This window comes from Poecilia formosa, unplaced genomic scaffold (assembly GCF_000485575.1).
Source record: "Poecilia formosa unplaced genomic scaffold, Poecilia_formosa-5.1.2 Scaffold44, whole genome shotgun sequence".
NCBI classification, from domain to species: Eukaryota; Metazoa; Chordata; class Actinopteri; order Cyprinodontiformes; family Poeciliidae; genus Poecilia; species Poecilia formosa.
Window position 1 is genome coordinate 1,895,764 of NW_006799983.1, and position 27,467 is coordinate 1,923,230.

At 40.2% G+C, this 27,467-nt stretch overlaps 1 protein-coding gene across 1 annotated transcript in view; it reads left to right on the forward strand.

The window, feature by feature from the left end:
• Positions 1-563: 563 nt before the first annotated feature.
• Positions 564-27,467, forward strand: part of doc2g (double C2-like domains, gamma) — a 44,512-nt gene continuing 17,608 nt past the window's right edge. The window contains exons 1-8 of the mRNA XM_007551867.2: positions 564-719; positions 4,882-5,287; positions 6,427-6,506; positions 7,012-7,086; positions 12,465-12,574; positions 22,799-22,925; positions 23,410-23,466; positions 24,004-24,128. Coding sequence (XP_007551929.1) covers positions 4,900-5,287; positions 6,427-6,506; positions 7,012-7,086; positions 12,465-12,574; positions 22,799-22,925; positions 23,410-23,466; positions 24,004-24,128 — 962 coding nt within the window. The 5' untranslated portion in view covers positions 564-719; positions 4,882-4,899. The remainder of the gene's footprint in view (positions 720-4,881; positions 5,288-6,426; positions 6,507-7,011; positions 7,087-12,464; positions 12,575-22,798; positions 22,926-23,409; positions 23,467-24,003; positions 24,129-27,467) is intronic.

Here is a 27,467-nt window from a genome sequence, read left to right on the forward strand (position 1 = left end):
TTATTTTTTTTCTTTTTTCTTTTTCTTTTTCCAGCTCAGTCAACATGACGGATTTAATTTCCCCTTTCTGTCCTTCACTTTGTGTTTTTCATGTTTCGTTTTATCCTGGAGCAATATTTCCTTTTGTGTGTGCTCAGTGTTCTCCTATCCGCTCTCCTCCCCCGGTATGGCACACGTCTGTCTATCTCTGTGTTTTTTGTCTCAGGCTGGTGTCGCTCTGGATTTCTGTCTGCAAAAATGCTGTTTTTCCCTCCTCATCTCTTTTTGGTACACCTGCCTCACACACACACACCTCATCCACACAAACCCAGTGCCCCCTCACCCCACCTTACCACCCCTGCTCACCTTCCCGTCCACCCACTTTGCATGTCCCAGCCTTTTCAACTCCCCACTGCTACCCAGCCCACCCTCCACATCTCTTGCTCTTGCAAATGTCTTTGCTGCTGAGAAAGTGAGTGGCCAAGTCGTATGCACAGCCTGAAAGCCACTGATGAGGATTTCAACCAGATACGTCAAAACCACAGGGGAAGGAAAAGAGGGAGGAGAGAGAACGATGAACAGAGACGGGGAGGGAGAAAAGAGAGAGCGGGAGAGGGAGAGAGAGCGTACGGAAGGGTATATTGACTCAGAGCTGGTCTGCATGCTCCACAGAGTGTGAGAGACAGAGGATGTGAAAGCAGGCAAGATGGAGCACTGGCACAGATGAAGACTGTCCCTGGGTAGGTGGACGGCTGTCTCCTTGAGTGGGTGCGAGCGTGTCTGGAAGTGTGAGTACACACGTCTGCATGTCTCTAAATGGAAAGAACGGATCTGAAGAAGTTTGCTAAACGGCATGCAGACGTACAGATGTACCAAGTGGCGGGTCCTGGTGTTGTTACATAACAGTGAATGAATGAATGAATGAATGAATGAATGAATGAATGAATGAATGAATGAATGAATGAATGAATGGTGCAGATGTGAGCAGACACTCTGGGGTCCTTGTCTTTGACGAGTCTTCACACGTGCGCTCGTGCAACAGAAGTGTTGCTCAGCATAGTCAAAAAGGTGGGGCATGCTGGTAGAGTTTTCACTTGCGTCTGTACGGTGGTGTGTATCTAGAGATGATCTCAGTTAATAGAAACACGCGCAGGGGAGGTTTTTGACAAACTGAGGGAAGAGTGAAGGAACGTGAGGGAGAAAAATGTTGCTGCACTTTCAGTGGTCGTCTGTTTTGTTCTGCTGATTTTTAATGCTTTAAAAATGTGATGTGATAACTTTACAAAAGAAGACACAAATAATATGAGAGAACTGAAACACAGGTGAACAGGTGAAATGAAAAACACGATAAATACATATTTTTCAGTCAATTTTTTTTTTATTATTCTCAATTCAAGTGTGAAATTTACTGTTGTACATAGAAATGGTTTTACCAGCAACAAACTGTAGATGTGAGTCCAAACCTTTCTGTCTGAACTTATGCAATTACACTTTTGTAATATGGATGGAAACTCCATGCTGATACCACAGATATAAGAATTTACATGGGAGACGACTAAATGTTGTAATAACAATAATAATAATTGTATTTTTCAGGCTAAAGATACATCAATTTTAGTGAGTCTTTGAAATGGCAGTTTTTGCTAAGAAGGCATGGTTTAGGAAAATACCATGCATTCTGTAGTTATGTGTCATCAGCACTTCTTCAGCCAAAGAACTGGAAGAAGTTTTTAACATGCTGTGTGTTTTCATTGCCAAGATACAGTTCTAATAATGAGCCATACCCACTAATCACTATAAGACAAAAAGATGGCATTACTTTCCATCCAAATAGCATGCAAATGTGGATTAAAAGTGAAAAGATGCCCACATAAAGATGTATAAGTTATGAGCAACACAAATATTTTTCACAAATCTGAGATTTTCTGTTGTCTTTACACCTCCTACATGCCAACTGAGTTTTTTGGTGACAAAAGCTAAGGTCTTAAAAAAGCTTCCCAAAGTGGAAATAAAAAAAAATATCTCTATATATATTTATGGGATAACAGTGTGGACTGAATCTCATCCATTTGCCATTGAGTACCTCAGTAGCTTTGGCCATTCCCGCAGCCATTTCATGAGTCAATCACAAGTCAAATCCTTCCCACCAGAATGACGTTTGTATCTGCTTCGGCGGCAAATGATTTCAGGAATGCTTCTCTGTCCTACTCAAAGGCTACTGTAAGAAAATGTGGTTATGCTTCTCCAATAAATAGTATCTGTTAGCAGTTGGTTGTTTAGATTTATGTTATTTTAACCAAGAGTCCCAATTTATTATGTTTCATGGAATCAAGTGGCCCAAACAAGGACCATATACAGTGGAATGTGAAAAGAAAGAAGTTAAATCAGACCAAACGTCTCTTGTTTTAGGTCAGAATTACCAAACGTTTTTCTATTTGCTAAATTACACATTAATGAAAGAAAGGATATGTCAGAGATGCATTCCTTGATGTCTTCAGTATCAGAAGTTTCTATTTCTTAACTATTTTTGGCAAAGTCAGATGAAATCAACCAGGATGTAGGTAGAGAATTATGGAGCTGCATAAGTCTGGTTCATTCTTTTGGAAAAAAAAAAATGTCCAGATGCTGAAAGGCACCATGTTTGGTGCTCATGTGAGAATGAGACGGCAAACAAACCTGACGCATTTACGCCAGTTCTGTCAGGAGGGCTGAGCCACAACTCCAGCAAACTAGTGAGAAGCTTGTGGGAGGAGACCCAAAATGTTTGATTTGTGCCGTACAGTTTTAAAAGTATTGCTACCAAATACAGAGGAAGGGTACGCACATTTCTGAAGACATAAATAAATAAATCTCTGATATGTTCTCTCTCTCTTGTTATTGTGACTTTTAACCCTTGGCATCAGAGAATCAGACGGTTGTGAGTTAAATCCAACTTTCCGCAGCCACATTTTAAAGTGCCTTGATCAAGAGACTGATCTTTGATTTGATAGAAATGTGTAAATGCAGAGAAGTGATTAAGACCCTTTGAAACACCTTGAGAAAAAGTGTTTCAATATGTTCAATAAATCAAACTCTTTGAGATAAATAAGTTCAACCATTTATCTCTGTAATTCATGAAAATGCTTAACTACAGAGAATAACAAATAGATACACAAAAGCTTCAATTTATTGTAACAACAATGGAAGGGATAGATAAAAAAAAAAAAATTAAAAAAAACGGTGTTATGGGGCAGTATGAACCCAGTGGCATCTAGATCTTTTGAAACATTGAGGCCTGCTTAATGAACGCCCGCAACAGCTTTCTGTGCTGGAATCCTTAACAACAGTGGACCAATTTTCTTTCACATCTGTGCAAGTTTGACCTGAATCTGCTTCCCTTAAACTTCCAATCTATGCTCAAGATGATATTTGTCTAAAAGGAAAGTGAAAGGAATTGTCCTGCTTGGTGAGACTTGGTAACCCAGACGTTGAGAGTATCCAGCTGGCTTCATCGTTCAAAGTTCCCATCACTCTCAGGGTTCAGATTTACATAAGCAAGGCTGCTATACGCCGGCGCCACCGACCACCATCAGCAGGCAGGATGACTGAGACAGGCAGTGTTTGAACTGACAGCCCATCAGTCATAGAACAGAGGGAGGAGGCAGGAGCAGCCATTGAGAACCCAAACATGCACAGGGAGAACATGCAGGAAGACCCATGGTCAGGATTTGAACTCAAAACCTTCTTGCTGCCAGCCAGTAGTGCTACCTGCTGTGCCACCATACAGACCTTTATTGGCTTCATTTAGAGGAGAAACACGACTGGTCAGTCAAATATTAATGTCCTGTTTAAACATTGATTTTTAGCTATGGACTTAAAGCAGGGGTTTAAAAACTTTTCAGTACTGTGAAAAAAAAAAAGCATGGCCAACACAGAAATGACATCCAAGGACATCTGATGTTTGCAGGAATTACTTAGACAGCAAATTTTCCCACTCTTTCAATTCATATTAAATAAGCTTTTACCAAATAGCTTCTTGTGTAATATGAAGAATAAAGTTTCAAATAAGGCCTTTTATTTGAGTGCAAACAAACCCATAAAAACCTCCAGGATGATAAATAAAAAGAAGATAAATGTAAGAAATCCAAAAATGAACTCCAAAAGCGCTAAGCATCATCGGTCCCGCGCTGTCGCTAATGAGCAGTGACGTGATGGACACATGCACCATATTAAAAGAATGACAGACCGCCCACCTCTTAGAGGTGTTGACGTAGTCACTGTTACAGTAAATGACTCCGGTGGTTCTTAAAGTGCCTGTTGAATCATTGCGAGGAAAATAGGAGGAGACAGCATTTGGTGTAATGACGGTACAGTCCTGTTACTGTTCTGGTGCTCCATTTAGTGATAAATCTGTAAAAGACTGGTCTTAAATTGTATTATGTAAATACTGCTCTGGGTGGTTTTTTTATTTGCAGATGAGAAGGAGATGAGTAAAAGAGAGCGATGGGAGAGGGATTAAAGTGAAGTGCAGAGGCACATGTGACATCATTCGTTTGTACTTCACAGCAATACATTTGAATATTCACTCAGCGCCCAGACTTGGTGTGCTGACACCATGTGTGAGTCACACTTGAAGTGCCAAAGGTTCTGGCGTATTCTATTTTGGCTTTTGAGATTGAATCTGAGAATGAAAACAGATGCATATTTAGAGTTTTTTTTTTTTTTTGTCCTCTCCAAGATGCTTGATATGAGTGTGAATTTCAGCATATTGCTCTACAGATGAGTTGCTACAGCTGTAAAAACCGACAGAAAGCTGTGAATTCACAGGAACATTTTGATCTGGCTACGTCGTCATTCTTTGTTTTGTTTTTGTTTTTTTTCCCCACATCGTTCATTTCCTCTCCTCCTGATCTTCATTTTTAGTCCCGCTTGACAGTCCAGATGAGTCTCTCAAAGCCCCCGCCACCACCCTCCACCTCCCACCTGGCTATCCCCCCCGCCTCCACGCCCAGCCCTTCCTCGTCCGCCACCTCCCCCTCGTCTACGCCCCACTCGGCAGCTCCTCCTCCCCCCTCGCCCGTCAAGATCTCTATGCAGGAGCATTTTGCCATCAATGTGTGCCCGGGGCCCATCCTCCCCATCCCACAGATCTCAGACTTCTTTCCCCGTTTTCACGACTACCCCTGCACTCCACCGCCGCCCAGGGAGAAGAAGATCCTGAAGGAGGAGACATTCAACGGGGAGACGGGTGGAGGGTTCAAGGATGGAGAGAGGAGAGGGGAGAACGACGGAGACAGGGAGGAGGTGTTCGACTCGGATGACGATGACAGTGAGTTGTCATCATCTCAAAATCAGTCTGCTAATCAATCAGTGGATGAATTCTTCAGAAAACAGGAATGTTTCTGTAAATTTCACGATTACAATTCACTTAACATCAGTCAAACATAATTAGATTTCAACTGAACATGATAAAATTATTGAGATCTAGTACTAGAAACAAAAGTCATGGTAGATTATTGATCTACCATGACTTTCTCTTAGCAAAACAAATTTAACAGGACAAAAAAATCTCAAATTATACCTCACAACAGCAGAATACAGAGAAAAAATGCTCAGAGAGTTACTGCAACTGACTGAAGATCTAACTTATCAAGCATTTATTGGTCCATCAGGAGCCTAACCTGCCCTGGATTTAGAACCAAATTGGATGAAAGGAAGGCTGAATAAAAGTTTTTTTTTAAGAAAAGTGGTGCTCAAGTGCAATTTTGAAATCCCAAAAATCTTGTGAGAACTTTACAAAAAAAAAAAAAGACTGTACAAAGTATATGGTTACAAACAAAAACATTCATTAGAAACTAATCTCATGATGGATCTGGTACCTTGGATAAAGGTTCCTCTCTCAGCAGTGTTTCCTTTTTGGGGAGGAATTGTTCATGAGGTGTTGATTAGCCGATCACAGAGGGGTATGTGGCAAACGTACATCCTAAACAAAACAGTTCTTAAAAATGAAGGATCAAATCAGGAATTACAACAATACTACAGCCTCCGAGGATAAAACGTGTGCTGAATGTTTAAAACTCTTTCATCTGAAAGTTAAAACAGGGCAACTTTTTTCAGCAGTGGACTGAACGTGCTCCTGTTTGCTCTACTTCAATTTGTGCGTCTTTCTTTTGAACGTAAACATGGAGTTTTTTGTGGAGTGAGGCACTTTTTTCTGCACTCTTTGTCACTCCCACTTTATGTGACAATGATTTATTACACAAGGTTGCAGAGGAGGGACTCTAGTTTCTGCTCACTCACAAACAGTAATCAGACAAGACAGATCAATTCATATAAGGCAGTGTTATGTTTTTAAGAAGCCATCTGCTGCAAACATGACTCAGAGCTTTTCGAGTTTGCTTCTGTGTGACTGACCGTGTCTGCGCTTCCGACTGACAGTAATTGGAGTGTTTTTGTTGTGTTTTCCAGCGTACCTGGGAACGCTGGAGTTCAGCCTGCTCTTTGATCAAGAGAACAACTGCCTTCACTGCACCATCCACAAGGCAAAGGTACGCTCGGTGTTCAATATGCTCTTCATATAAACAGATCGTCGGAGCGTGTGCGTAATCATCCTTGAAAGCCCATTGAAAAACAGCTCTTTTGCATTTGAGCGAGACGTCACGCCGCTGTCTCGCAGGCTTTATGGGGAAACGTTTCCACCACACGCGGCGTCAGCTCGTCAGCCCGACACAACAGGGAAAGGTTGGGTAATGTGGCTAGGTTGCTCATGCAGAGACACAAGGACACGAGCCGTCCACAAGCTACATACTTCATGCTGTCACATGATGTTAATTATGTAAATCTTGACTGGAGAGTTCCTTCAAGGCGAGTGGAAAACACAAGCGGAGAAAGAAAGAGCCCGGAGGCAAAAGGAGGAACGAGTCCATTTGGAGTGGTCGGCCGTATTTGCCGTCTTATGCTGACCCTGTCACTTGTGTGAGGAGTCTTTAGGGGCACAGTGATGTCACCTTTGATCTTACATGTGCATGTGTCTGTGTGTGCCTGTGTCCACAGGGTCTGAAAGCAATGGACTCCAACGGGCTGGCAGATCCATACGTCAAGCTCCATCTTCTCCCAGGAGCCAGCAAGGTCACTGCTCCAACCTTACCTCAACAGCAATTAATGTGACATGATTCCAAACTGGGCCATCCAGTACACCCGTGCTCAGAGTCACATCCGAAGCAAAACAGTTCATTTATACTGAATCATTTGCAATCAACAATCCAACTGTAAATGAGCTTTTTGTTATTGTTTTAGCAATGAATAATTAAAGACAGCAAATAGAAGGGCTGGTGTAATTAAAAACCCTGAGCTCTTTCAGTCAGTTATTACAGTCATGTTAAATAATCACACTTCTGTTTGTTTTGCTCACCTGGTTTTCGTTTCACAAATGCAAATGCAATTATCTAATTAACAGATAATCATTGCAGACTGACTTGTCCTTTAAATGTCAGCAATAAACAGCAAATGATAATGAGGATCGGTCAACCGTAGAAATAAAATGTGCAAATTACAAAACTTGTTCACGGATCACGTTTGCACCTTACAGAATTACTTTAAGTTTTGGAAGTGGGGTTTTGTAAAGTGAGCTTATTGGGGAAGAAATTAAATCCTCAGAGAGGAGTAGTTTTACATAAATTCACTTCAAAATGACAAAACAAATCTTGTATCCTTGTGATTAAAGAATACAACACGTTCACTCGGCTGTAACTTAAAGCAGAGGCTAAGAGAGTGGTGGTCATTTCATCTCGTTACAGTTGATTTTTACCTGACATTATTAGGTATGAAACGGAGTTGGAATTTAATTGGATAAATCATCAATCATGCACCAATGCAGATCAGCCAGTGAGACATTTCATACTAATTCGAAAACTTTTAGCAGTTTTCTATAATTCTTTTATGGTTTTCTGTCAGAAATAGATAATTGCTTAATCTTATTTTGGTTTAATAAGGATTCGTAAGTAGTCATCATGTATGAGCTTTAACTGCCCCAAATGTAAAACAGAACCAAAATGAATGTAAATAAGGTCTAATAGGTGTTCTCAGAAGATAACAGATTATTACATTAAAATAAATTATAGGTGATATTTTACCATTTTAATGAACAACTCCATAACTTATAACACAAATTTGATACAGTTTAACTTAATTACACTCGGAAAAAATAAAAAAAAATAAAATAAATATTGGTTTCCTTATTGGCACAAAAAGGAAGTGGTACAAGACAAAGTGACCAGGCCTCATATAAAACAGGAATGAATTTGAAAACTAACCTGGAGCCAAAAGAAAAACAATGAATTGTTGCAGAAATGAAAACAAAAATGTTCAGTTGTGTCTTGTAACGCACTACTTCCAAACCCATTTGCTGTGAATGTGTTAACCTCAGAACTGGTGGGAAAAAGTTTAATATTTTTGTAATGGTGTCATCATTTGCCTGCTGGTTTTGAACATGCTAAATCTGCTCTCAATCCCTTTTTAAAACTCTGCCTTCCCAGGTGTTTACCTGCCATGAAAGGGTTTTCACAAGGGTGTCAAGCATTCACGAAAACATGACACCGAGTTAAATTCAGCCTTTCACTTGGATGCCACTTGGCAGGAGTTCACCCAGTCCTCCGCTTTATCGAGCCTAAACACGTTATGGTCGGCTGCCCTGCTCTTGTCTCATTTTCAGCTCAAGCAGCGAGAAAGATAAAGCTTGCCACAACATTGGCAGCAGCAGCGGCGGCAGCAGCGCCCCTATTCCCCCCCGGGTTGCGGCAGGGTACAACCTGTTGTCAGCCATTTCAGCTCTAGGCTGACTCGGACCGGCGGGGGCTATGGTAGGTGCGAGGGACGCCGAGTTACGTTAAGGTTAAGCAAAGAGCATGACTGAACTCTGAGGTGTGAAAAGCAAGAAAGAAACAAACTAAACCTGTAGGTTTGTGACGCGCCACGCTTCCCGGTGCGCCGCTATCGGCTCTCTCTCTCTCTCTCTCTCCACTTTCCAACAAGATATCTCTGCTTCCGTCGCACCATCTGTTTTTGCCCCTCTCTGACCTTGAAATACCAACAGTGTGCAGAGGAGAGAGAGAGTAGGGGGAGTAGGGGGGCAACTGAGTGGGAAGGGAGAGAGAGGAGGGGGGAGAAGGGGGACAGAGACAGACGAGGGGAGGACAGCAGCAGGTGGTTGTCATGGAAACAGGGAGGATTGTTACACGGCTCACGTCAACAGGCGAGTGTTGATGGAGGAGGGGATGGTGGTCGGGGTGGAGGGAAAGGTGGTGTTGCTGGTTGGAGGGGCACGAATGAGTCGGTGAAGTGACAACGAACCAGTGTTTGCAAAAAAAAAAAAAAAAAATCAGCAGACCAGACGGAGTGCTGCTGATGGAGCGCGTCACTTGAGGTGAGCATGACGGACACTCCACTCGCATCCACCTCCCGTCCACTCTGTGTGCGCACTTTGCGATGACTAATCCAAATCCAGCATCCATGAAAAAATAAAAATAAAAATAAAAAAGCTCTCAAGAAATTGTTTTGCATCTCCTGTGACCACCCCCCTTCACCCACCGCCTTTCTCCTTCTTCCCATTCGTCTCCCATTTGCGGGTTCCTTCATTAGGGAACGGTCAAGCATGTTGTCTTGTGATGTACGACACTCAGTGCAACACATGCGCTGTGTGACCTTGCGTGTGTGCGTGCAAACACATGCTAAGGATTTAGTCACAGCCACGCAGAGAAGCTAACCCCTCCTTCCTCCATTCTTCTCCACCACCGCCTCTCTCCTTTCTTGCATAAACACTGGCACAGTGATACTCGGTGCCACCACGGTCTCTGGTATTTTTCATGCTCCCATCCCGGGCGGAAGATGCACACTCACAGCCGGGGTCTGCTCATCACAGCTCCAGGGTGGAAGGTCTGAGTAAGGAAGTCTGTGAGATAAATAAGTAAAAAAAAATAAAAAAAATCAAGCAGACAGATGGAGAAAAGGGAAGAATTTGTTATGGACAGATGGAAGGTTAGCGATGAAACATTTAGGAACAGATGCAAATCACCAGAACAGAGGGAGAATAGAGGCTGAAAAGGACAGGGAACTGGTGTTTCTGCAAGATATTTGTGAAGAAAACCTCAATCAAATGAAGAAGATTTCTGGAGAACGAGCAGGTCCTCGTGCTGCTTTCATTAATCACTGAGACAAATAATATGAATGAAAAATGCTTTTCTCCCCAGCGAGGGGCTGGCTTTAACTGATAAGCAAAGAAGTTTTCCGGAGAAGGAAAAATAAAAAGACCAACAATAAAGAGAGGGACGTTATGTGAAAAGGAGAGAGAAAGGAGGAAAAGGCAGAATTGACAGAACAATGGGATGCAAGAGGACAAAAACAGCAAAAAGATGTCAGGCAGGGTTCAGCATCTGGCCCTGAGGCACTGGAGCAGGAGGCTGACGGTGGCAGAGAGGGAGAAGGAGAGCAGGGCTGGGGCGTTTGTTTTTAGAGATTCTGACATCAGCAGGAGTCGCATAAAAAAAGGATGGGTGGCGTCTCTTACGTTAGTTGGCACATAAATCATTTATTTGACCCAATATCTCTTATAAATTGTATTACGTGAATACATACAGACTGTGGACTGTTTAAACCTGTCTCCTTGATCATACATGGACATTGTATTTACATTGTGCTGCATGTTTTAAATGCTTCCCTACTCCAGATCAATGGATTGAATTGACTTCATTATCTCTTTGACATGCCTCCAATTGATGCACAAGCATGTTAATCACCCATTCATTTAAGCCTGTGTACAACAGCAGAAAAGCACCAGAAACACACAGGACAGTGAGTCCACCCTCTGCAATGCATTCTCTGTATTGGTTTGCAATTGAATTACTTGCAAGAAGTCAAGTAATTGTATTATTCTATCAACGTTAGAGGATAAGCAGTTCCACTGCCCCATAGAAAGATGTTGCCACCACTGTGCTTGACAGGTGGTACGATGGTCTTTGACTTTAAAGCCGTACTTTGACCCTCACAAATGTATTTCTTCAGTTGGAAAAGCTATATTTTTGATGAAGTGGATCTTGTCAGTTTTGGATTTTCTTGTAGGATTAGTATTCTGGGTGATGTAAAGCTTGCTTTAATGTGAGAAGCACTTTCAACTTGAACCTTGTGATTTATGGCGATCTTATTCAATTAGCTTTTTTTTTTTTCTTGAGGGTGACAATTGCGGTCTAATGGTTAAATGTGAGTAGACCAATGGGCGTTCCCATGGAATAATGATCAATATTTGGAAAAGATAGAGCAAGGAACAGCCTTCCCAAAGCTCTGACCTCAACCATATTGAAAATCTTTAGACTGTGCTTAAAAGCCTAGTCATATCTGAAGTCTCAGAATTACCAAAGAAGCTGGAAACTCCAAAAAGTACGTGACCCCAGCGCAATTTTCTAAGGAACAGTGTTGGTGGAGGTGTATTTAAATTTTTATTATTAACTTTGTTTGAAATCCGTGTTTGGTTTAAAGAAAATCTGTGCACCCAGTTCATGTTTTTTTAAATTAACTGGAGTTGTGCGTTATATTTTAGTTCCACCCTGAAAAATAACGGCTCAAATGCATTCATCTTAATTGTCAAAATTCAATATGATTTTCATGGCCTTTTGGTGTACATGTAAACCTTTCAGTTTCTTTGCTATTCTCTTTTTACATCTCTATTTTCATAACAAATTGCATCAAATGTTAATTATGGTGAATTGGAAAATAAGGAAGTTATAGTATGTGAACATGCAGACGCAGTGTCAGATCTTATTTTTATTTCAGGGTGTGTCACTGAAAACTCATTTAATAGTCAAAAAATTAAATGCTATATCCAAGAAGACAATTTCACAATTTCCTCTGTTGTATTATTGAAACAAGATTTTGTAATTATATTGTAAAGGTGAACATCTGACCCTAGACCTTTGAGAAAATTAAATTGTGTGAATCAATAAAAGTGCAAATAATAATTCAAATGAAAGCAGTGTTGGAAACTGGACGAGAGAGTACAAGCTTTATCAACTGATGAACCCACTTGGTCATGTGAAAAACTTTCATAATGATTGTGCTGCACTTTTTAATTAGCTGCCACGTTTAGTTTTATTTGAAACAGCGTTTTTGTAGCTCTTAGCTAGAGCTCACTTTTATGTCGCATGATAGAAATGAGACATGAGGGACGCCTTGCATCGTCTCCTTCAGTTTCAGCAGATGTTAGCAATTTCCTCAGGGAATGAGATAAATTACATCCTATTCACTCTTTTTTTAACCATCGTTCTTCTTTATTTTTTTAAAATGTTTTCACACTGTTTGGATGAATATTTATTTCCTTTCCGCTACCATAATCTGATAAGTCTGATCCAATTGGCCACAACTACTACTCCTCGCTCTTCTTCTTCTTTTTTTTTTTTTTTTTCCAGATCTGTCAAATTCTCTGACTCACTCTCTCTCTCCCTTTTGCTTTTCCTCTGCAGGCAAACAAGCTACGCACAAAAACTCTGAAAAACACCCTGAACCCAGTGTGGAATGAAACACTGGTGTATCACGGGATCACAGGAGCTGACATGACCACCAAAACGCTCAGGTGGGTTCTTGACTTTGAATTTCATTCCAGTTGGCGAAGTTCTCCAGAAAGCCGACAAACCAAACTTCTCATCCCCCAATGAGCTTTAAACAGCTCTCTGTCCTTCCCACTTGGAAGTGCATGTAATTGTTATAGTCAAGCAGAACAAAGGAACTGTTCCACTTGTTGTACTTCAATGCTTCTTATTTTTTTGCTATTGTGAGTGATAGACTAACACTGAATGTCCAAATGATCTTAGTAGCTAAGTGGTAAGGGGCTTTTTTCCCCCCACGTAGGGTCACAGGCTCTCTAAAATAACAGAATCTAGCTGCATTTAATTTAATTTCAATGTAAACACAGCAAATCTGAAATGACCTCAGACAATTGTTATGAGAACATGAGAGGACAAACATTGTCATGGATAACAAGGAACACAGTGAACAGGTCTGGCATAAACTCATGGATAAGGATGAGGGATTGAGTAAACAACAACATAATACATTTCATTGACCAATAGTCAATGGAAAACATGCAAGATTACGGCAAAACCTCAAATATGCCAAAGCATCAGTATCATCTTTATCAGTGTCCCCATAGCAACATTTTCATTGGGGGGAGAAAAAAAATTTAAAACAGACACAATCACACAACAATACTGTCAAAAAAACATGGCCGTCCACCGAGACTGAACAGCTCAGGTGGGAGTCTCTTCTGACGGAAACATTACTAGTTTTAGACTCGAGGATCTGTCGGTTTTGCAACAGTGTCAGAAAGACGAGCCAGGCAGGACAAAACAACAAGCAAGTAGAAAAGATACTCGGGTCATTTGAGACTGACTGGCCTGTACACCAAACTGTGTGTGTGCTGAAACTCCAATTTAGATTCAGAAATTGAATCATTTTACAAAAAAGAATAGACATAATGTCACCTTAGATGTACAAAGCTGGTGGAGACATTCGCCAAAGGATTTGCCATTGACTTTGCAACAAAAGAATGTTGACTAATGCATTCTCAATAATTTTTGTAAAGTTTGTTGAAGTATTGTTTTAAATAGTTTAAGGTTAATGAATACATTTTTCAATGCTGAGGTGTTGGCCGTACCACGAGTTTCCGCTGCCTCCTCCCTCCGCACAGCACTCTCCACGTGAAGCGATTCAGGTCAAACGTAGCCATCTTGGCCCAAAAAATGTTGCGCCGCTCCGCTCATCATGCATTGGTACGTTGATTCAGAGGCACAGTCACGCATGCATTTTGTTTGTACTGAATGCAATCAGTGTCAGTTTACTAAGCCCATTTATAACAGGGCCGGATGTTTGTCCTGAGGAAAGACGACGCCGGCGCGCGCACGCGTGTACACTCACACACACGGACAGATCCCATCCAAATACAAATGTAGGCAGTCAGGTGTGTGACAAGCCTCTTGTGTGCGCGTCAAGGGCAATCACTGGAAGGAAAGAACATACATGGCCCCTCCTCCTTACGTCCTGAAAGCCCACACACAAACCACACGTGTCCTTGAGGTGTATACATTAGCAAAAAAACATTTTCTCTCATCCTCACTCACAGCAAGATATTCCCTTCAGACGAGAGAAACCCAACTAACCCCTGCTCAAGGACACAGCCTGCAGCCACGAACCAGCCTGAGAGGGCTCTGCGTTGCCAAGATGAGCAATAGCAGGAGCAAGAGATGAGGAGACACAGAAATGGTTGTCAAGATCAACAACGATTCAGAAGATAAAGTGGGATTTGAGTTGACTTACACATAAGACACAACAGAAAAGTGAAGTAGGTAGAACAAGAGGAAGGAAGATGACAAAACCACGGGATGATTCAAAACACGGGAGTCGGATGAAAAAAAGAAGAAAGGAGATGATTCAATGTTCTGGGTTAAAAGAGATGCTGCTGAAGTGGAGTTTACTCTAAAAAGACATCAAAAAGCTTAATGAATGAGGACAACGAGAAAGCGCGCGAGCCGGAGTGAATTACGAGCTCGCTGACGGCCGAGAGAAAAAGAGAGAAGAAGCGGCAGACACAGAAAACGTAGGAGAAGGAAGCGTGGTCTGCCACGACAGTTTGGCCCGTGAATGGAGGGGTGAGCTCACCAAATCATGGGGAGCGACCAGGGAAATGAGATATTAATAGGGGTCCCCAGAGTGATGTTTACTCTCTGGGTTGTTGCCCCGGAGGATAAAACTGTGTTGGTCCCAGCAGAGCAGCAGAGGTGGGGGATGCTCTTTGATCTCTGTGTGCACAGCTGAGCAGCAGGACTCAGCCCAGTCGCTTTGTAGGCCCACCTGACAGATTTTACAAGCTCGTGTGCTTGTGGTTCTTGGAGTGAATTCTAGTTCAACACAGTGGAATCAGGATTTGGTCAAGGCGAGGTTCTAATAGGTGTATTAGTATTCTGTCGTTACAAAGTTTATGACCTCTTGAAATTCATACACGGTTTAACACAGCGAATTGTATCGGCTTAAGTAGCTCCAGCTGCAGCTCTTCACCAAACAGCTGGAAGCCCTGACAGTCTACTATCTGGTGCTGAACACTCTGTACGGCTGGTTATCAGAGTTTTTTTTATTTTTATTTTTTTATGCAAATACTGTTTCCAATTGCTGCAAGAATTTAGTGGAATATGTAGCGAGAAGAAACGGGTGAAGTTATGTTGTGGTCAGTTAAATGGTAAGCTAAAGCCAGCTCTATTTTGGGAAATGGGAACAGATTTTGATCATGATTACGTGTTACAACGTCCTTTTTTTTATTCACTTGGGTTATCTTGATGGAAAAATAATAAATAAAAAAATCCATATTTGTATTGTGTTCTGTAACGTCAAGTATGTAAAATAAAAATGGAGAAAAGAATCTATGACAGAGCAAATCCTTTTTCAAGACACTGTGCTTTGAAGGTGTCCTAAATGCATTGTTTTCCTTCATCAGGGACAATGCAGTTAATCTCATCGGACATTGAGCCTTTCTTATGTTCTGAACTCTAATGTACCTTTACCATTTGAAAAAAAAAAAGCATTTTTAAATCATCCTATTTCGAATGTCCCTCAGATATTGCAACCACATATGGAAAGTGAATTAATAGCTCATTAACCACACTACCAGACTGTTAACCAGCAGAGGATCGTTTACTGAATGTTCATTGAGTTCCTCACTCTGCCTCTAAGATCGAGTCCTGTCAACCTATGGAAGAAGGTAACATTAACTTCTAGTGTTATTGTTCAGTTATGAAGCAGACGCCAGCAGACTAACAAATAAAGAGCTTCAACCTATTGTTAGTCAAGTAACCTGAACTCTTCATTTTGATTTAATTTCTGACTCCTGACCTGAAGGAAAATAATCCACTTTTTTTTTTCCAAAGGACAAATTTGACCTTAAGTTTAGAGGAGTTGACTCTCATCCTGGGTGCTTTAAACTCTCCTGTAAGCTACTGAAGCAGATACTGAAGGTCATAGCCTGAAGATGCCAACAGAACCAAACAGTTTGCTAGAAGTGACCTTGTTGTTCCCAAACTCACACACACACACACACACACACACACACACACACACACACACACACACGTACACCATCCTTTCCATGTCTGTGCCCTGAGATCCTGTCTGTTTTTTTTTTCTTGTTGGTTTTGAATCCCAACATGTAGGAAATAGAGATTGACTATCAGTGAGGAAATTAGTCAGAGGCTGCAACTAGGCAGTTGCTCGCAGAGGGTCCCTTAGGACTTCAAAACAACTTGAAGTCCTAAGGGAGACCGAAGTGCATGAGGGACTCTGCCTTCGGCTACATTAAATGCATGAAATTTTCAGAGTAATATGTTATATTTGGAAGGCAAAGGTGCTTGAGATTCTTCCCACTTTGTATGTCTCAGTGCTGTGAAAACTGCTGGAGAAAAACTTGCAGGAACTGATTGATGCTCCAGACGGTTTTTGCCTCTCCTAAGCAGATTTAACTGTGAAACTCCAACTCAGAGAACACACATCAGAGCACACTTGTTTGACCACAACAACCACTTTGCAGTAACTGTGTGCATCAGAGTGTGGAAAGTCATTAATGCGGTAACCCATTTGGGTCTGCATTGTGTCAGTCCAAAGGGGATTCCAGCAGCCTGTGTACAACACAGTATCAGCATAAAATATTAATGAGATTAGAATGAAAACATCTTAAATGAATGAAGGTGAAAAGAAGCCATCTTTCACATGACTTTCCTATAATATTCTTTTTACCCCATTTGCCGTCCTGCTCATGCTCACAGAAAAACAAATCCTCATCCAGTCTTTTTTGTCACAATATCAATTTTTTTTAAAACTATATCTTCAATCACGGGCAGATGCACAAAGGTATTTGCAGGTGCAAATAGTGTCGCTCTTGCACAGTGTCTGCATTTAGGGGAAGCCCCTGCCATACTTATGTAAATTTATGTAAATCATAGCCAGTGTGGATTCCTTGGCCTTCTCGAAGACCAAAACAGTTTGCTTTACACAGATTGTGGGGGGTAAAAAAATGTGTTGCAGAAAAGCTATAAGACAAAGAGAGGAAAAATGGTGGAGAACAGACACATTGCCAGAACCGTTTTTAATTTATTGCTGGGATGTATTTGTGCACAGGTATTTCTATGTTTTAGTCAGAATTATACAGATGATAACATTTGTAGTTTTATCTATGCAACTTGCTTGCACAGATGTTTTAACAACCCTCTGAATGCAAATATGGGCAATAAGAGTTGGTAGATTTTTTTTTCCTAGAAGATACGACATATTGTCTTGTCTTTCCCATTTTGAAGAGTGCCCAAAAGAAACTGTCCACATCAGGATTATTGCCGTAAAAAAAGTAAGAGAACTTTTTAAATAGTTATTTTTTTAAAACAAAATGGCGCCTGATTGTTTTGTTTTTATTTCTGGAAAAGACAAATCTTAGTTTGCAAGTCATATATGGTTACTCATAAAACAACAGATGTAAATAAAAATATTTAAGATGTCCATGAGGCAGAGTTACCCCCTTCTGCTGCAACAACTTCAGCGAGAAGCTTCTTGTAACCATCGTCCAGTCGGCTCAGTTTGACGTTCAGTCAGTCATCTTCACCACATTGACATGTCCACTGAGCCATTGAGCTACGTGAGCAAGAAAATCTGCATTAACTTCCTGATGCACAACTTGTTGTAGTAATAAAAAAAAAAAGTTGTGTGTAAAGCAGAGTGAGAAAGGCAATTTGAACATTTGTTAATTTATTTATTTTATTAGAATGGAGACTGATTATATAAAGCCACTGTGCAAAGGCACAATGCAAAGAGGAAGAGGCTAATAGCAGAGAAAAGGTCTGGAGTAGAAAGGAAAAAAAAAATCAAAGGTCTTACAGAACTCTTTTTTTATTATCTACACTCAAAGACTTTGGGCCTCTGAGCTTACTTTATCTCTAAGAGCCACTGGAGGTCCATTTTGTTATTAAGAATGAAGCAGCTGAGTAAACCAATAACTAATGTCTTCTATTGCTTATTCACGCTTGGCTTCATAGCGGCTAATCCTTTAATTGGCGCAGCAAGGCTGCCTGAGGTGTTCTAGTCTTGAGTGAAAAGTCCCGTGAAGTGGAATGCAGTGCATCATCTTGATGAATTATTCATACGGGTAGTCTGCTTTCAAATCATAATTGTTTAAACGCATCTGAGGTAACTCAAAAATCACGTAGACCTCTCGCCAACGTTGACTTATTTCCACTGATTTTAAAGTTACGGAAAGAATGAGAAGTTTGCAGGAGGATTTTTCTTACCTTGCACTTTACAAGAAGACGCTTTTATTACGGTCAATCCCACAAATCTCTCTCGACTGAGAGAGATTTGCTGTATAGCTCTTTGTCGGTTGCTCCGCTTACTGTACTGGTTCTGCCTTTTGGCAAACCTGTCATCATTTTAAAACGACTTGCGCTGATAATTCAACCCTTTCTTTCAGTTTAACGAGCCCACTCTTTTATTCTTAACCTTTTGCACAGAAAGATTGTCGAGTCGAGCATTAATGCATACCTTGGAGATCAGCCGTGGGGACAAACTCATCTTTAAGAGTTCTTGTGACTCACAGTGTGTCAGCAAAACTATCATCAAGCTGCAAAATAACGCTAAACTGTGGAGGTAGTGTGAAATCAAGAGAGCTAAGGTGTCTAACTGTGTGTGGGTTAAGGGAGTGCAAATATGATGCCAGTGTGTGGCTTCTCAATTTCCCCTGTTCATGTCTGTGTCCAATTTTCTCCAGCTACATAATAAATATCACTGTCCACGGCTGTGGGGAGTCAGGAACAAAATCTAGGAATTGATTTAGTTTGGGATTGAAGGGGACGCTTACAGCATGAGTCAAAGCAAACTTTTCCCACATTTTCCCCATTTACAACCACCAACTATAATAAATATTACCAACACGAAGGGGAAGGTATTATATTTAGTTCCCCCTTACGATGATACTGTGAAATAAAACCCAGAGCAACAATTGGCTTCAGAATTAGTAATAGAGTCCCCCTGTGCATGGGAACCCCAGTGAATAGGCAACATCATAAAGATAAAACTGTGTCGGGGATAAAGTTCTGGAGATGTTTAGAGGAGAGTCGGTTAGGTTGTAAAATTATATTCCAAGCTTTGTAAAGTTCACACAGCGCTGTTCTCTCCATCCTTCAACAACGCAATCTGCAAATCTACCAAGACTTGACCGTCCACTTAAACCGAGAGGTTTGGAGAGGAGAGCATTAATCAGAGAAGCAGTCAGGGGGCTCGTGGTAACTCTGAAGGAGCGGCGCAGATCTAGCCTGGCCAACGCCTTGCACTGGTTTCTCATCTCTCTTCAGAGCTCCGCCTGGGATTTGTCCGATGGCGCTCGATATCTTGGGATCCGTTTCATCGCGGTCCGTCAGCGAACAGATGGAGGAGGTGTGAACAATGACAGAAGTTTTTGGACTGTTTTTGAATTGTAGTCCGGTTGTAGTTTGGAACGGAGCCATTCAGTCCATGTTGGCCCGCGCTTCCAGATAATCAGCAATTAAAGTTGGAGCAAAAGGAATAGGACATGTTATTGCTGGAAAACCTAATAAAGACATATATCCTAACAGAGTTGTAGCTGTTATATCAACAAAAGGTGGATCTATTGTATTGCTAAATACAAACAGGCTCCACACTTTTCAGATTTTGTTTTTATATATTAAAGATTATGGTTTTCTTCCTTTCTTCCTCAAACAAAATGTTTGCATTTCATTTGAAAAAGTAGACTCATCTTAGTAAACGTGAGAACTGATTGAATCCCATCATCCTGCTTCCTTACTCCCGCTGCTAGTAAAAGCAGCAAAAATAAGAGAATTGATAAACAAAAATAGAAGAAATTAAAGAACATCTTATTTTAGACTTATTAGTCCAAAGGTGGTGGTATTATGGTTATTACGCCCTTGTGCTTTGATGAGAGTGGAGAACAGTTGGCTGACACCCGAGTGAGTCCCGTTGGGAGGCGTGACGGATGATCCTGTGGAGGTGTTGTGCTGCTGTTGGTAAATGCAATCATTCAGGATTTAGAGTTTCCCCTGGCCATTATGTCTCCCACAATCCTCTGACTCATCCAGCTGCTGTCCAAGGGTAGAAAGAGGTTCGGGAAAAGTACAGAACTGCTCTCTGGGTGGCATGAGGACTGGACTATGTGACCAAATAATCAGCAATGGAGTGCTTTAGTTATGAGCAGAAGAAGGACCGGCCGACTAGGCTCAGCAGATGTTAAAATGTAATGGGTATCGATCGTATCAGGTAGAATATAGAACGTGAAAATGTGCTCATGAATGCAAAATGGTTGTTTTCAAGAATCTGAGGTTCCCATTTTTTCAAGCAAGCATTGTAATTAGACCACAACTTTTTCTATATTTCTACTTCTCTGTCAAGGTTCTTGGAGTTTGTGGTGGGGCGTGAATTGGCAATGAAGCATCTTTTATTTTATTGGCTCATCGAAATGCTTGGATGATGCTAAGTCTACAGGAAAGAGCTTTGAACTTACCAATTTACTTTAAAAAAAAGTGTTGGGAGGAAAATACAAGCATTTAGCAAAACAAAAAAAATATATCCATATGGTTTTATATTTGCTTTTAAAGGAAGACAGCAAGACTAGGATGCTTAAAAAATCAACATCACATATCATCCCATAAACAACTGCTATGTGTGTGTGTGTGTGTGTGTGTGTGTGTGTGTGTGTGTGTGTGTGTGTGTGTTGTATGTTTTTTAATTCATACACCATAAATTTAATGAAAACAACAGTTTGATCAGCTGCACTACCTTTGTGAAATGAACTGACCGCATCCTCTGCCATCCCTCCTTCTTACTCCTCCTCCTGTCCCAGGCAAACATTTGGACGTTTGACATGCTGGTTCCAGGCCTTTAGTCATAACTGATGAGTATCTCTAACAGGAGCTGGGGAATGGCTTTGACTCATGACCAGGGCTGTCAGATGATTTATTTCCCTTTGCTCCGTCATACATGCAGGGTGTCTGTGAGGGGATCAAGGTTGATGTGATATAAGACACAATTTCTCCCAAAAGTTTGGATTTCTTTTCTAAAAAAAAAAAAAGCCTCCTTCTGTTTCCCTGGCAAACATTTCCTGTTTTTTTTTTTTCCGTGATTAGATTTTGCATAAACACCAAACAGATGCTCCAGTCTCAAAGTTAAGCCATTGATTAAGTTCTCTACATAAATGGCATTTGGATTATTATAGAATCTGAGAAAAATGCGAATCTGTGGTTCTGTACATACAGCAGGTATGAAGTTAAATGACAGCCGTGGATTCAAGAGCACTCACAAGTTCATAAATCCATAATGATATGTTTCGAGTTACCATGTTAACTGTTACGAATCTGTCTCATTGATGGAGAGAAATACTGCTTTTTCACATTTTTACAAAGTGTGGATATGCTGATATATTACAGCCAATAATTCATTCAACTTTTATGGTTTCAAGGGGAAAGACAGAAACATCAACCGAATAGCAAATGAGAACCAAAATAAAGAGCAAACAACATTATAAAAGGCAAACTAGACACCAGTATAAAACCAGTTTAATCTCCATACACCATTTTACTTTTATCTTTTTCTTTTCTGACTTTGGAATCCGATTTTTATAGTTTACACCATTGTGATTTTGTAAAATAATATTCATGAGCAAAGAGGTGATTAAAGTTGTTTTGGTTTATTTAAGAAAAAAAATATTTCAAAATAGTCAAATGGCCCAACTAGGAATCAGATCCAGGCAGCTCAGACCAACAGAACATCAGACTGCTTATTATGAGTGATGTGTTACTGCAGTAAAAATGTAAAATTAACCTATTAATATAGATGACTTTCAAGCTGCAGTAGTAACAGGCCTAACCCTGCATAGTGGTCACTGTTCAGTTTTTATTTTACTCTTTAATTTTAAAGACATAAACATATTCTTCTTACGTGCTCAACTTGGATTAATTCCCCTAACTTTGTAACTTTTGACAGGTTTTAAAACCACAGTAGCTTAATGTTTTTCAATAACAGTACAGAAAATTCAGTTTTTAACATTTCTTTTTTTATCATGAGTATTTAATGTTTTTTTGTTGTTGTTGTTTCTCGCAAATGTCGCATTTATTTTTACCTCTCAGTCTTTTTTTCTGTCTTCACACTGAGGCATGAGACTTTCGCTTCAACTTCCAGGAAAATGTTCCTTGTGGAATAAAATAAAGTGCATATTACAAAAATGTGTTGCTTAGGTGAGCAAAGTGAAAGTAGGTGAGGATAAAATGGCAGAAAGTGGGTGTGATTTTGCTATGCTTTGTTTTTTTGTTGTTGTTTTTAGCAACACAAACACCAGCCAAGTTTTTCTAGCCATCGACTTTAAAACAGTATTTTGTTCTGTGCAATCAGCCTCTTCCACAGCTCTCGTTACTGCAGAAACTTAAAGTCTGATTGCAATTTTTTTTTTGTCCTTTAATATCCTCCAGTTTTAGTGAGGAAATCACAGATTTTGGGGTGTTTTTTTTTGGAAACACTCATGCTCCTCAGCAATCACACAGCTTGTGATGATTTTTGAGAAGAGCGCTCACCTGCTCGGCTACACTTGGAAGCATTTTGTGCTGCAGATGCTTGCTTCAGAATGCCGAATGCACTGGCAGGCCTTAATGTAGAGCTTTCTTTTGTTCGCCCCCTCTTATTCTCTTGTATTCATCTGGGTGCGTGTGTGCGTGTGTGTGTGTGTGTGTGTGTGTGTGTGTTTTGTATGAAGGCTGTGTGTGTGCGACATGGACAGACTTGGACGAAATGAGTTCATTGGGGAGGTGAGAGTGGCTCTGAAGAAACTGAAAGAGGGTGAGAACAAACGCTATAATATGGGCCTGGAGAGAATCGCACAGGTATGAATAACATCAAAAACGTGTCAAATTAAAAAATCGAAATAAAATTCATTATGTACAAGACACCAATTTCCGATTTTTTTGTTTTTGTAAATGTTTGGGGACAAGTTTTTCTAATTCAGACTTATCTTTAAGTACTAGAGCATAGAAAGATGTTGGATTATAATTGATGACACACGTAGTAAGTTGCAAAGAGGTTATTTCTATGCCGATTCAGCAGACTTTTTATTAAAACCTTCTTGTTGAGATAGAAACAATGAGATTTATTTTTTTACCAGTATCTGTACTCATTATCTGGGGTTTGTTTGCAGCTAACCTAAAGCAGAAACACATTGACAGTTTTTAAGTATTTATTTATCGTACGTTGTATGGTTGTTGTAACATTCACCATTATTTTCTCATGTCACGTTTTCCTAACGTCGTGCAGCCCTTGTTAAAAAAAAAAATCAAAATGTCCAAACAGAAGAATTTTGTCTCTTTTCAGAATAAGGAAACTAACAATCAGTTGGTGGAGCAGGGAGCAGTCGTGGCAGAGGAAGAGGTAATCAAAACGTCACCTTCTGTAATATATCATGTTTTGGAAAAAAAAAAAAAAAGATCTTAAAAAGTGTAATTGCACACCTTTAATCTGAATCTGAAGCATGAACTTTATTAGTCTAGGAGAGCAATGGAAACGCTCTGATGGTCACCGCATATCATCAGTGTGAAAATGACACCAGTCTGGTGTTTTACTCCTCTCATGGCCTTCATCTAATTTCTCTTCATGATTTCGAGACAGAAACTAATAGCCTCCGGTCTCTGATTAGATTCGGATTCTGGTTCACCCCGAAGATTAAAGCAAGAAGAGAGTAGTGCCTTTTAGCCAGACTCAGATAAGGCATGTAATTACAAGGTTTAATTTGAAACCTCCAGGCATGCACAATGGACTAAATGTAAAAGTATCAAATAAATTCCTAATGCTCCTTTTAATTACTTTGGGTAAATTATTTTTGAAGAAACTTGGTGACATTTGCAGTCCTCCAAGTGGGAGAGAGATCAGGGTGTGTCTGAAAACTGTTTGTGCTTTTGTTGCCCCCAGCGCGGACGCATCCTGGTGTCGTTGTGCTACAACACAGAGAAGGGCTGCCTGCTGGTTGGGATCATACGCTGTGCCCATCTGGCCGCCATGGACTCCAACGGCTACTCTGACCCATTTGTCAAAATGTAAGTCAAGATCCACAAAAATATTGCGTGCAGATGTTTATGTGTTGCTCTTGAGTATAAAAAGTTAGAGGTTGTTGAATTTGATGTTCAAATAAGCTTTTTAAGTATATATATTTTTTCCAAATCAATTTTTTTTCCTAGTGTAATTATATTTTTTTATTTTTATTTTTTTTTTACAGAAGACTGAGTTAATTTGTGAACCGTTACAAAATGTTCTTGTGAAAAGTGTCAACCTGCTAATCATGGTGGATTGATCATGATGAGTTAAATCACTGAGGGGGAAACAGAGCTTTAATCTAACATTTGGGGCTCTTCATTTGATCCCGATGCCTGAAGTTAAATCCCTCCACATATTATTTTCCGGAACCTGTTCACCAAAAGATTTGGTAATTCTGTCAACCGTGGCGTTAAGTTTTTGCTGCGGCATACAAGCCACCAGCACTGTGAGCTCCACTGCTGTGCGGATCTTCAGACATTTGAAAATCCTACATACAACTTTCTGTGATCTTTTCAGTGACATCAGCAAAGTAACAATTCTCTCCTCAGTAATTATTGTAGCAGTCCAACACAACTTTAACTATTGAGGATACTTTTAGGAGGTCTGACTGAACTAAACCTTTAGAGGAACAGCCTTTTGTAGAAATCATCCTCTGTTTTTGTATAACAGTCACTTCTGCTGAGATATCGCTCAGATATTTTGGATGTAGTTTTGTAACTCTTGACACTAAAAGGAAAAAGTGAATAAGAAAGGATAGTGTATGCAGCACTAATCTTTCTATGCGTCTATTTTCACTTTCTCAGGGCAACGATTGGTTGAGAGTCAGTACATTCATGGTCACGCTATCTAATCTGGAAAGCTAACCTTCTCTAGAGCAGCCAAGGAACATTGTGACATTTTATTATCACAAGATCTCATTTCATCGCATCAGGTGCCTCAGGTTTCTGCTCTTCTTACAGGTGTTTTTCATCTGCTTAATACCTCGTCTGTTTACCCTCCAGTAATCACTCTCCCCAATATATTGACCTTAGTTTCTCTCTCTCTCTTTCTCTCTCTCTCTCTCTACCACTTTCACATTGGTGAATTTAATTAAATTGTTGATTTAATTCAATTTTCAATTAAATGTTATCTCAAGGCGCTTTACAATAAAAGTCAATCCAATCATCCAGATACATTCAAATTCAAACTTTGACAGAAATTTTAATTTGATTTGACAATGCAGTCAAGTTCAGTTTATTAAATGCATTGATTTTAAAAACAGTTTTCAATCTAAGAAAAACCCTGAGTCAAAGCTTCCTCTGTGACTGATCTTGTCTCTTGGTTTCGTTAATTAATGCAAGCAGAAAGTTTGGTTACATTTTTTATTTTTTTATTTTTATTATTTTTTTGCATCCGTTACACTGGGTATCACTCACCTACGAGGTAATTATTCTACCATAACATTTAAAAAACTACCTAAAAGTGTTTTTTTAAAGCAATGACCAGTCTTCAACTCTGATGGAAATATATGTTCCGGTTCCCTGTACTGTGATTTCCCACCAACTGCCTCCCATGCTGCAGGTTTAATCAGATTTGGCACATGTGTCCAAAAAAGTTGCAAAATGAGACCCTTCTGGTTTCCATCATTTAAAAAAGCTAAGTTTTTTTTTGTTTTTTTTTGTTTATTGTGCTGGATTGGACACAAGGAAGATTTTAGGGTTTTGAAACTGTTGAGTGAATCTGAAATGAAACTTGAAATGAAGCACTAAAGCAACTTAGACTTCAGGGTGTTTTACGATAACACGGGTATGCTTAAGTAAAGTCAAACCCAGCTTCTGTGATCTCAAACGGCATTATCAGGCACAACAGAATGATACAGCAGCTTGCAGTTCTGGAGTATTCATGCCTCCAGAACTCCACATTTTGTTACACAACCATATTTAGATCCTATGTAGACCAACACAGAGGTCGTGGTTGTTAAAGGAACAGAAAATGGTACATGGTTTTTAAAATTGTGACGTGCACTAGGATTTTGACACTGCACTAAATAAAATGTAGTGTTTCTAGTACTTTCAGAGCCCACCTGTGTGTGTTTTAAGCTTCCTATAAATGCAGCTCCTCTGTGAAGGTGTCGGATGTTTGTTAAAGAACATCAGAGAACAAACGGCATCATGAAGCCCAAGCAACACAGCAGATAGTAGTCATAAAACTAGTCCCCAAACCCCTGACAGAGTGAGATCCTGTTTATCTGAGCTGGCGTAAGTCTCCTCAAAACACTAAAATACACAAAAGAGGAGAGGTAATGCCTTAAACTCTGCAAACCTGAGTCAGTCTAACTGCAAGGCGTGGATGGTGACAGGAAAAAAACCCACACAGCTCAATCTCTGATCAGTTTGCTGTCCTGGAAAACCAACAGCTCCCACTCAAGACAAAGTCCTCTGTAACCAACAGCACCTCCTGGAGTGGGAGGCTTCCTGGGAATAGCAGTTTCCTAAAGCTCAACTACAGAAGAAGTTTTATGTTTTGTGTTTTATTAATGTGATTTTTTTGTTTTATTCAACAACAACAAAAAAAGTAGCAAAAGACTTGTCTGTGTTCACTCGATTTTGTTCTGCTTTTATGTTTAACCTAGATATGGTTTATTTTTAGCCCAGAGATGATTTGTGCTTAATGGGTTTAAATCTGGAACAGGCTTCTGCTGAGTAAATCTGCAATGCTGTCAGTTAAAGACATTAACGTGTCTGGTTTTCTTTTATTCGCTACACTTTTATCTCTAGATGCAAATGTTTTCCTGTTGCGATCCAGAGGCTTGATAAGAGTTTGAAAGAAGCAGTCAGCTAGCGGGAGACACAATGCCGCAAGACACTTTTGATGGAAATTTCCGTGTAAAGTCTATTCTGTGATCTGCTGCGCCCATATCATCCATTTCTGCATAAATCTGTGGAGGACTGGGCATGTCAGTCTTCAAATAAAGATCTGCAGAGAGAGGGAAGGTGTCCGGCTTGATGTTAACTCTTGTGACTGAGTTAAAAAGTGTTGGCCTCCTTGCAGACTTTATATCTCTTTTTTCTGTCAAGTTTGCTTAAGATGTTTTAATCATTTCATTGTTGTTTATTTGATCATCTGAAGCATCTAAGTGTGAAAAAGCTGCATAAATGTCATGTCAAGGTGAAGAGCAGGATCTAAATGCAAGAAGGAGGCAGATGGGGAAAAAATAATATTTATACTCAACAAAATGTAAAAACTTACTAAAAAAAAAGAGGAGGGAATCCAAAATAATACATCACAAGAGAAACTAGGAAACATGTCAGAGACAAAACAGGAGGAGCCAAGTAAGAGATACTTAAGCTGGAGAGGTGATT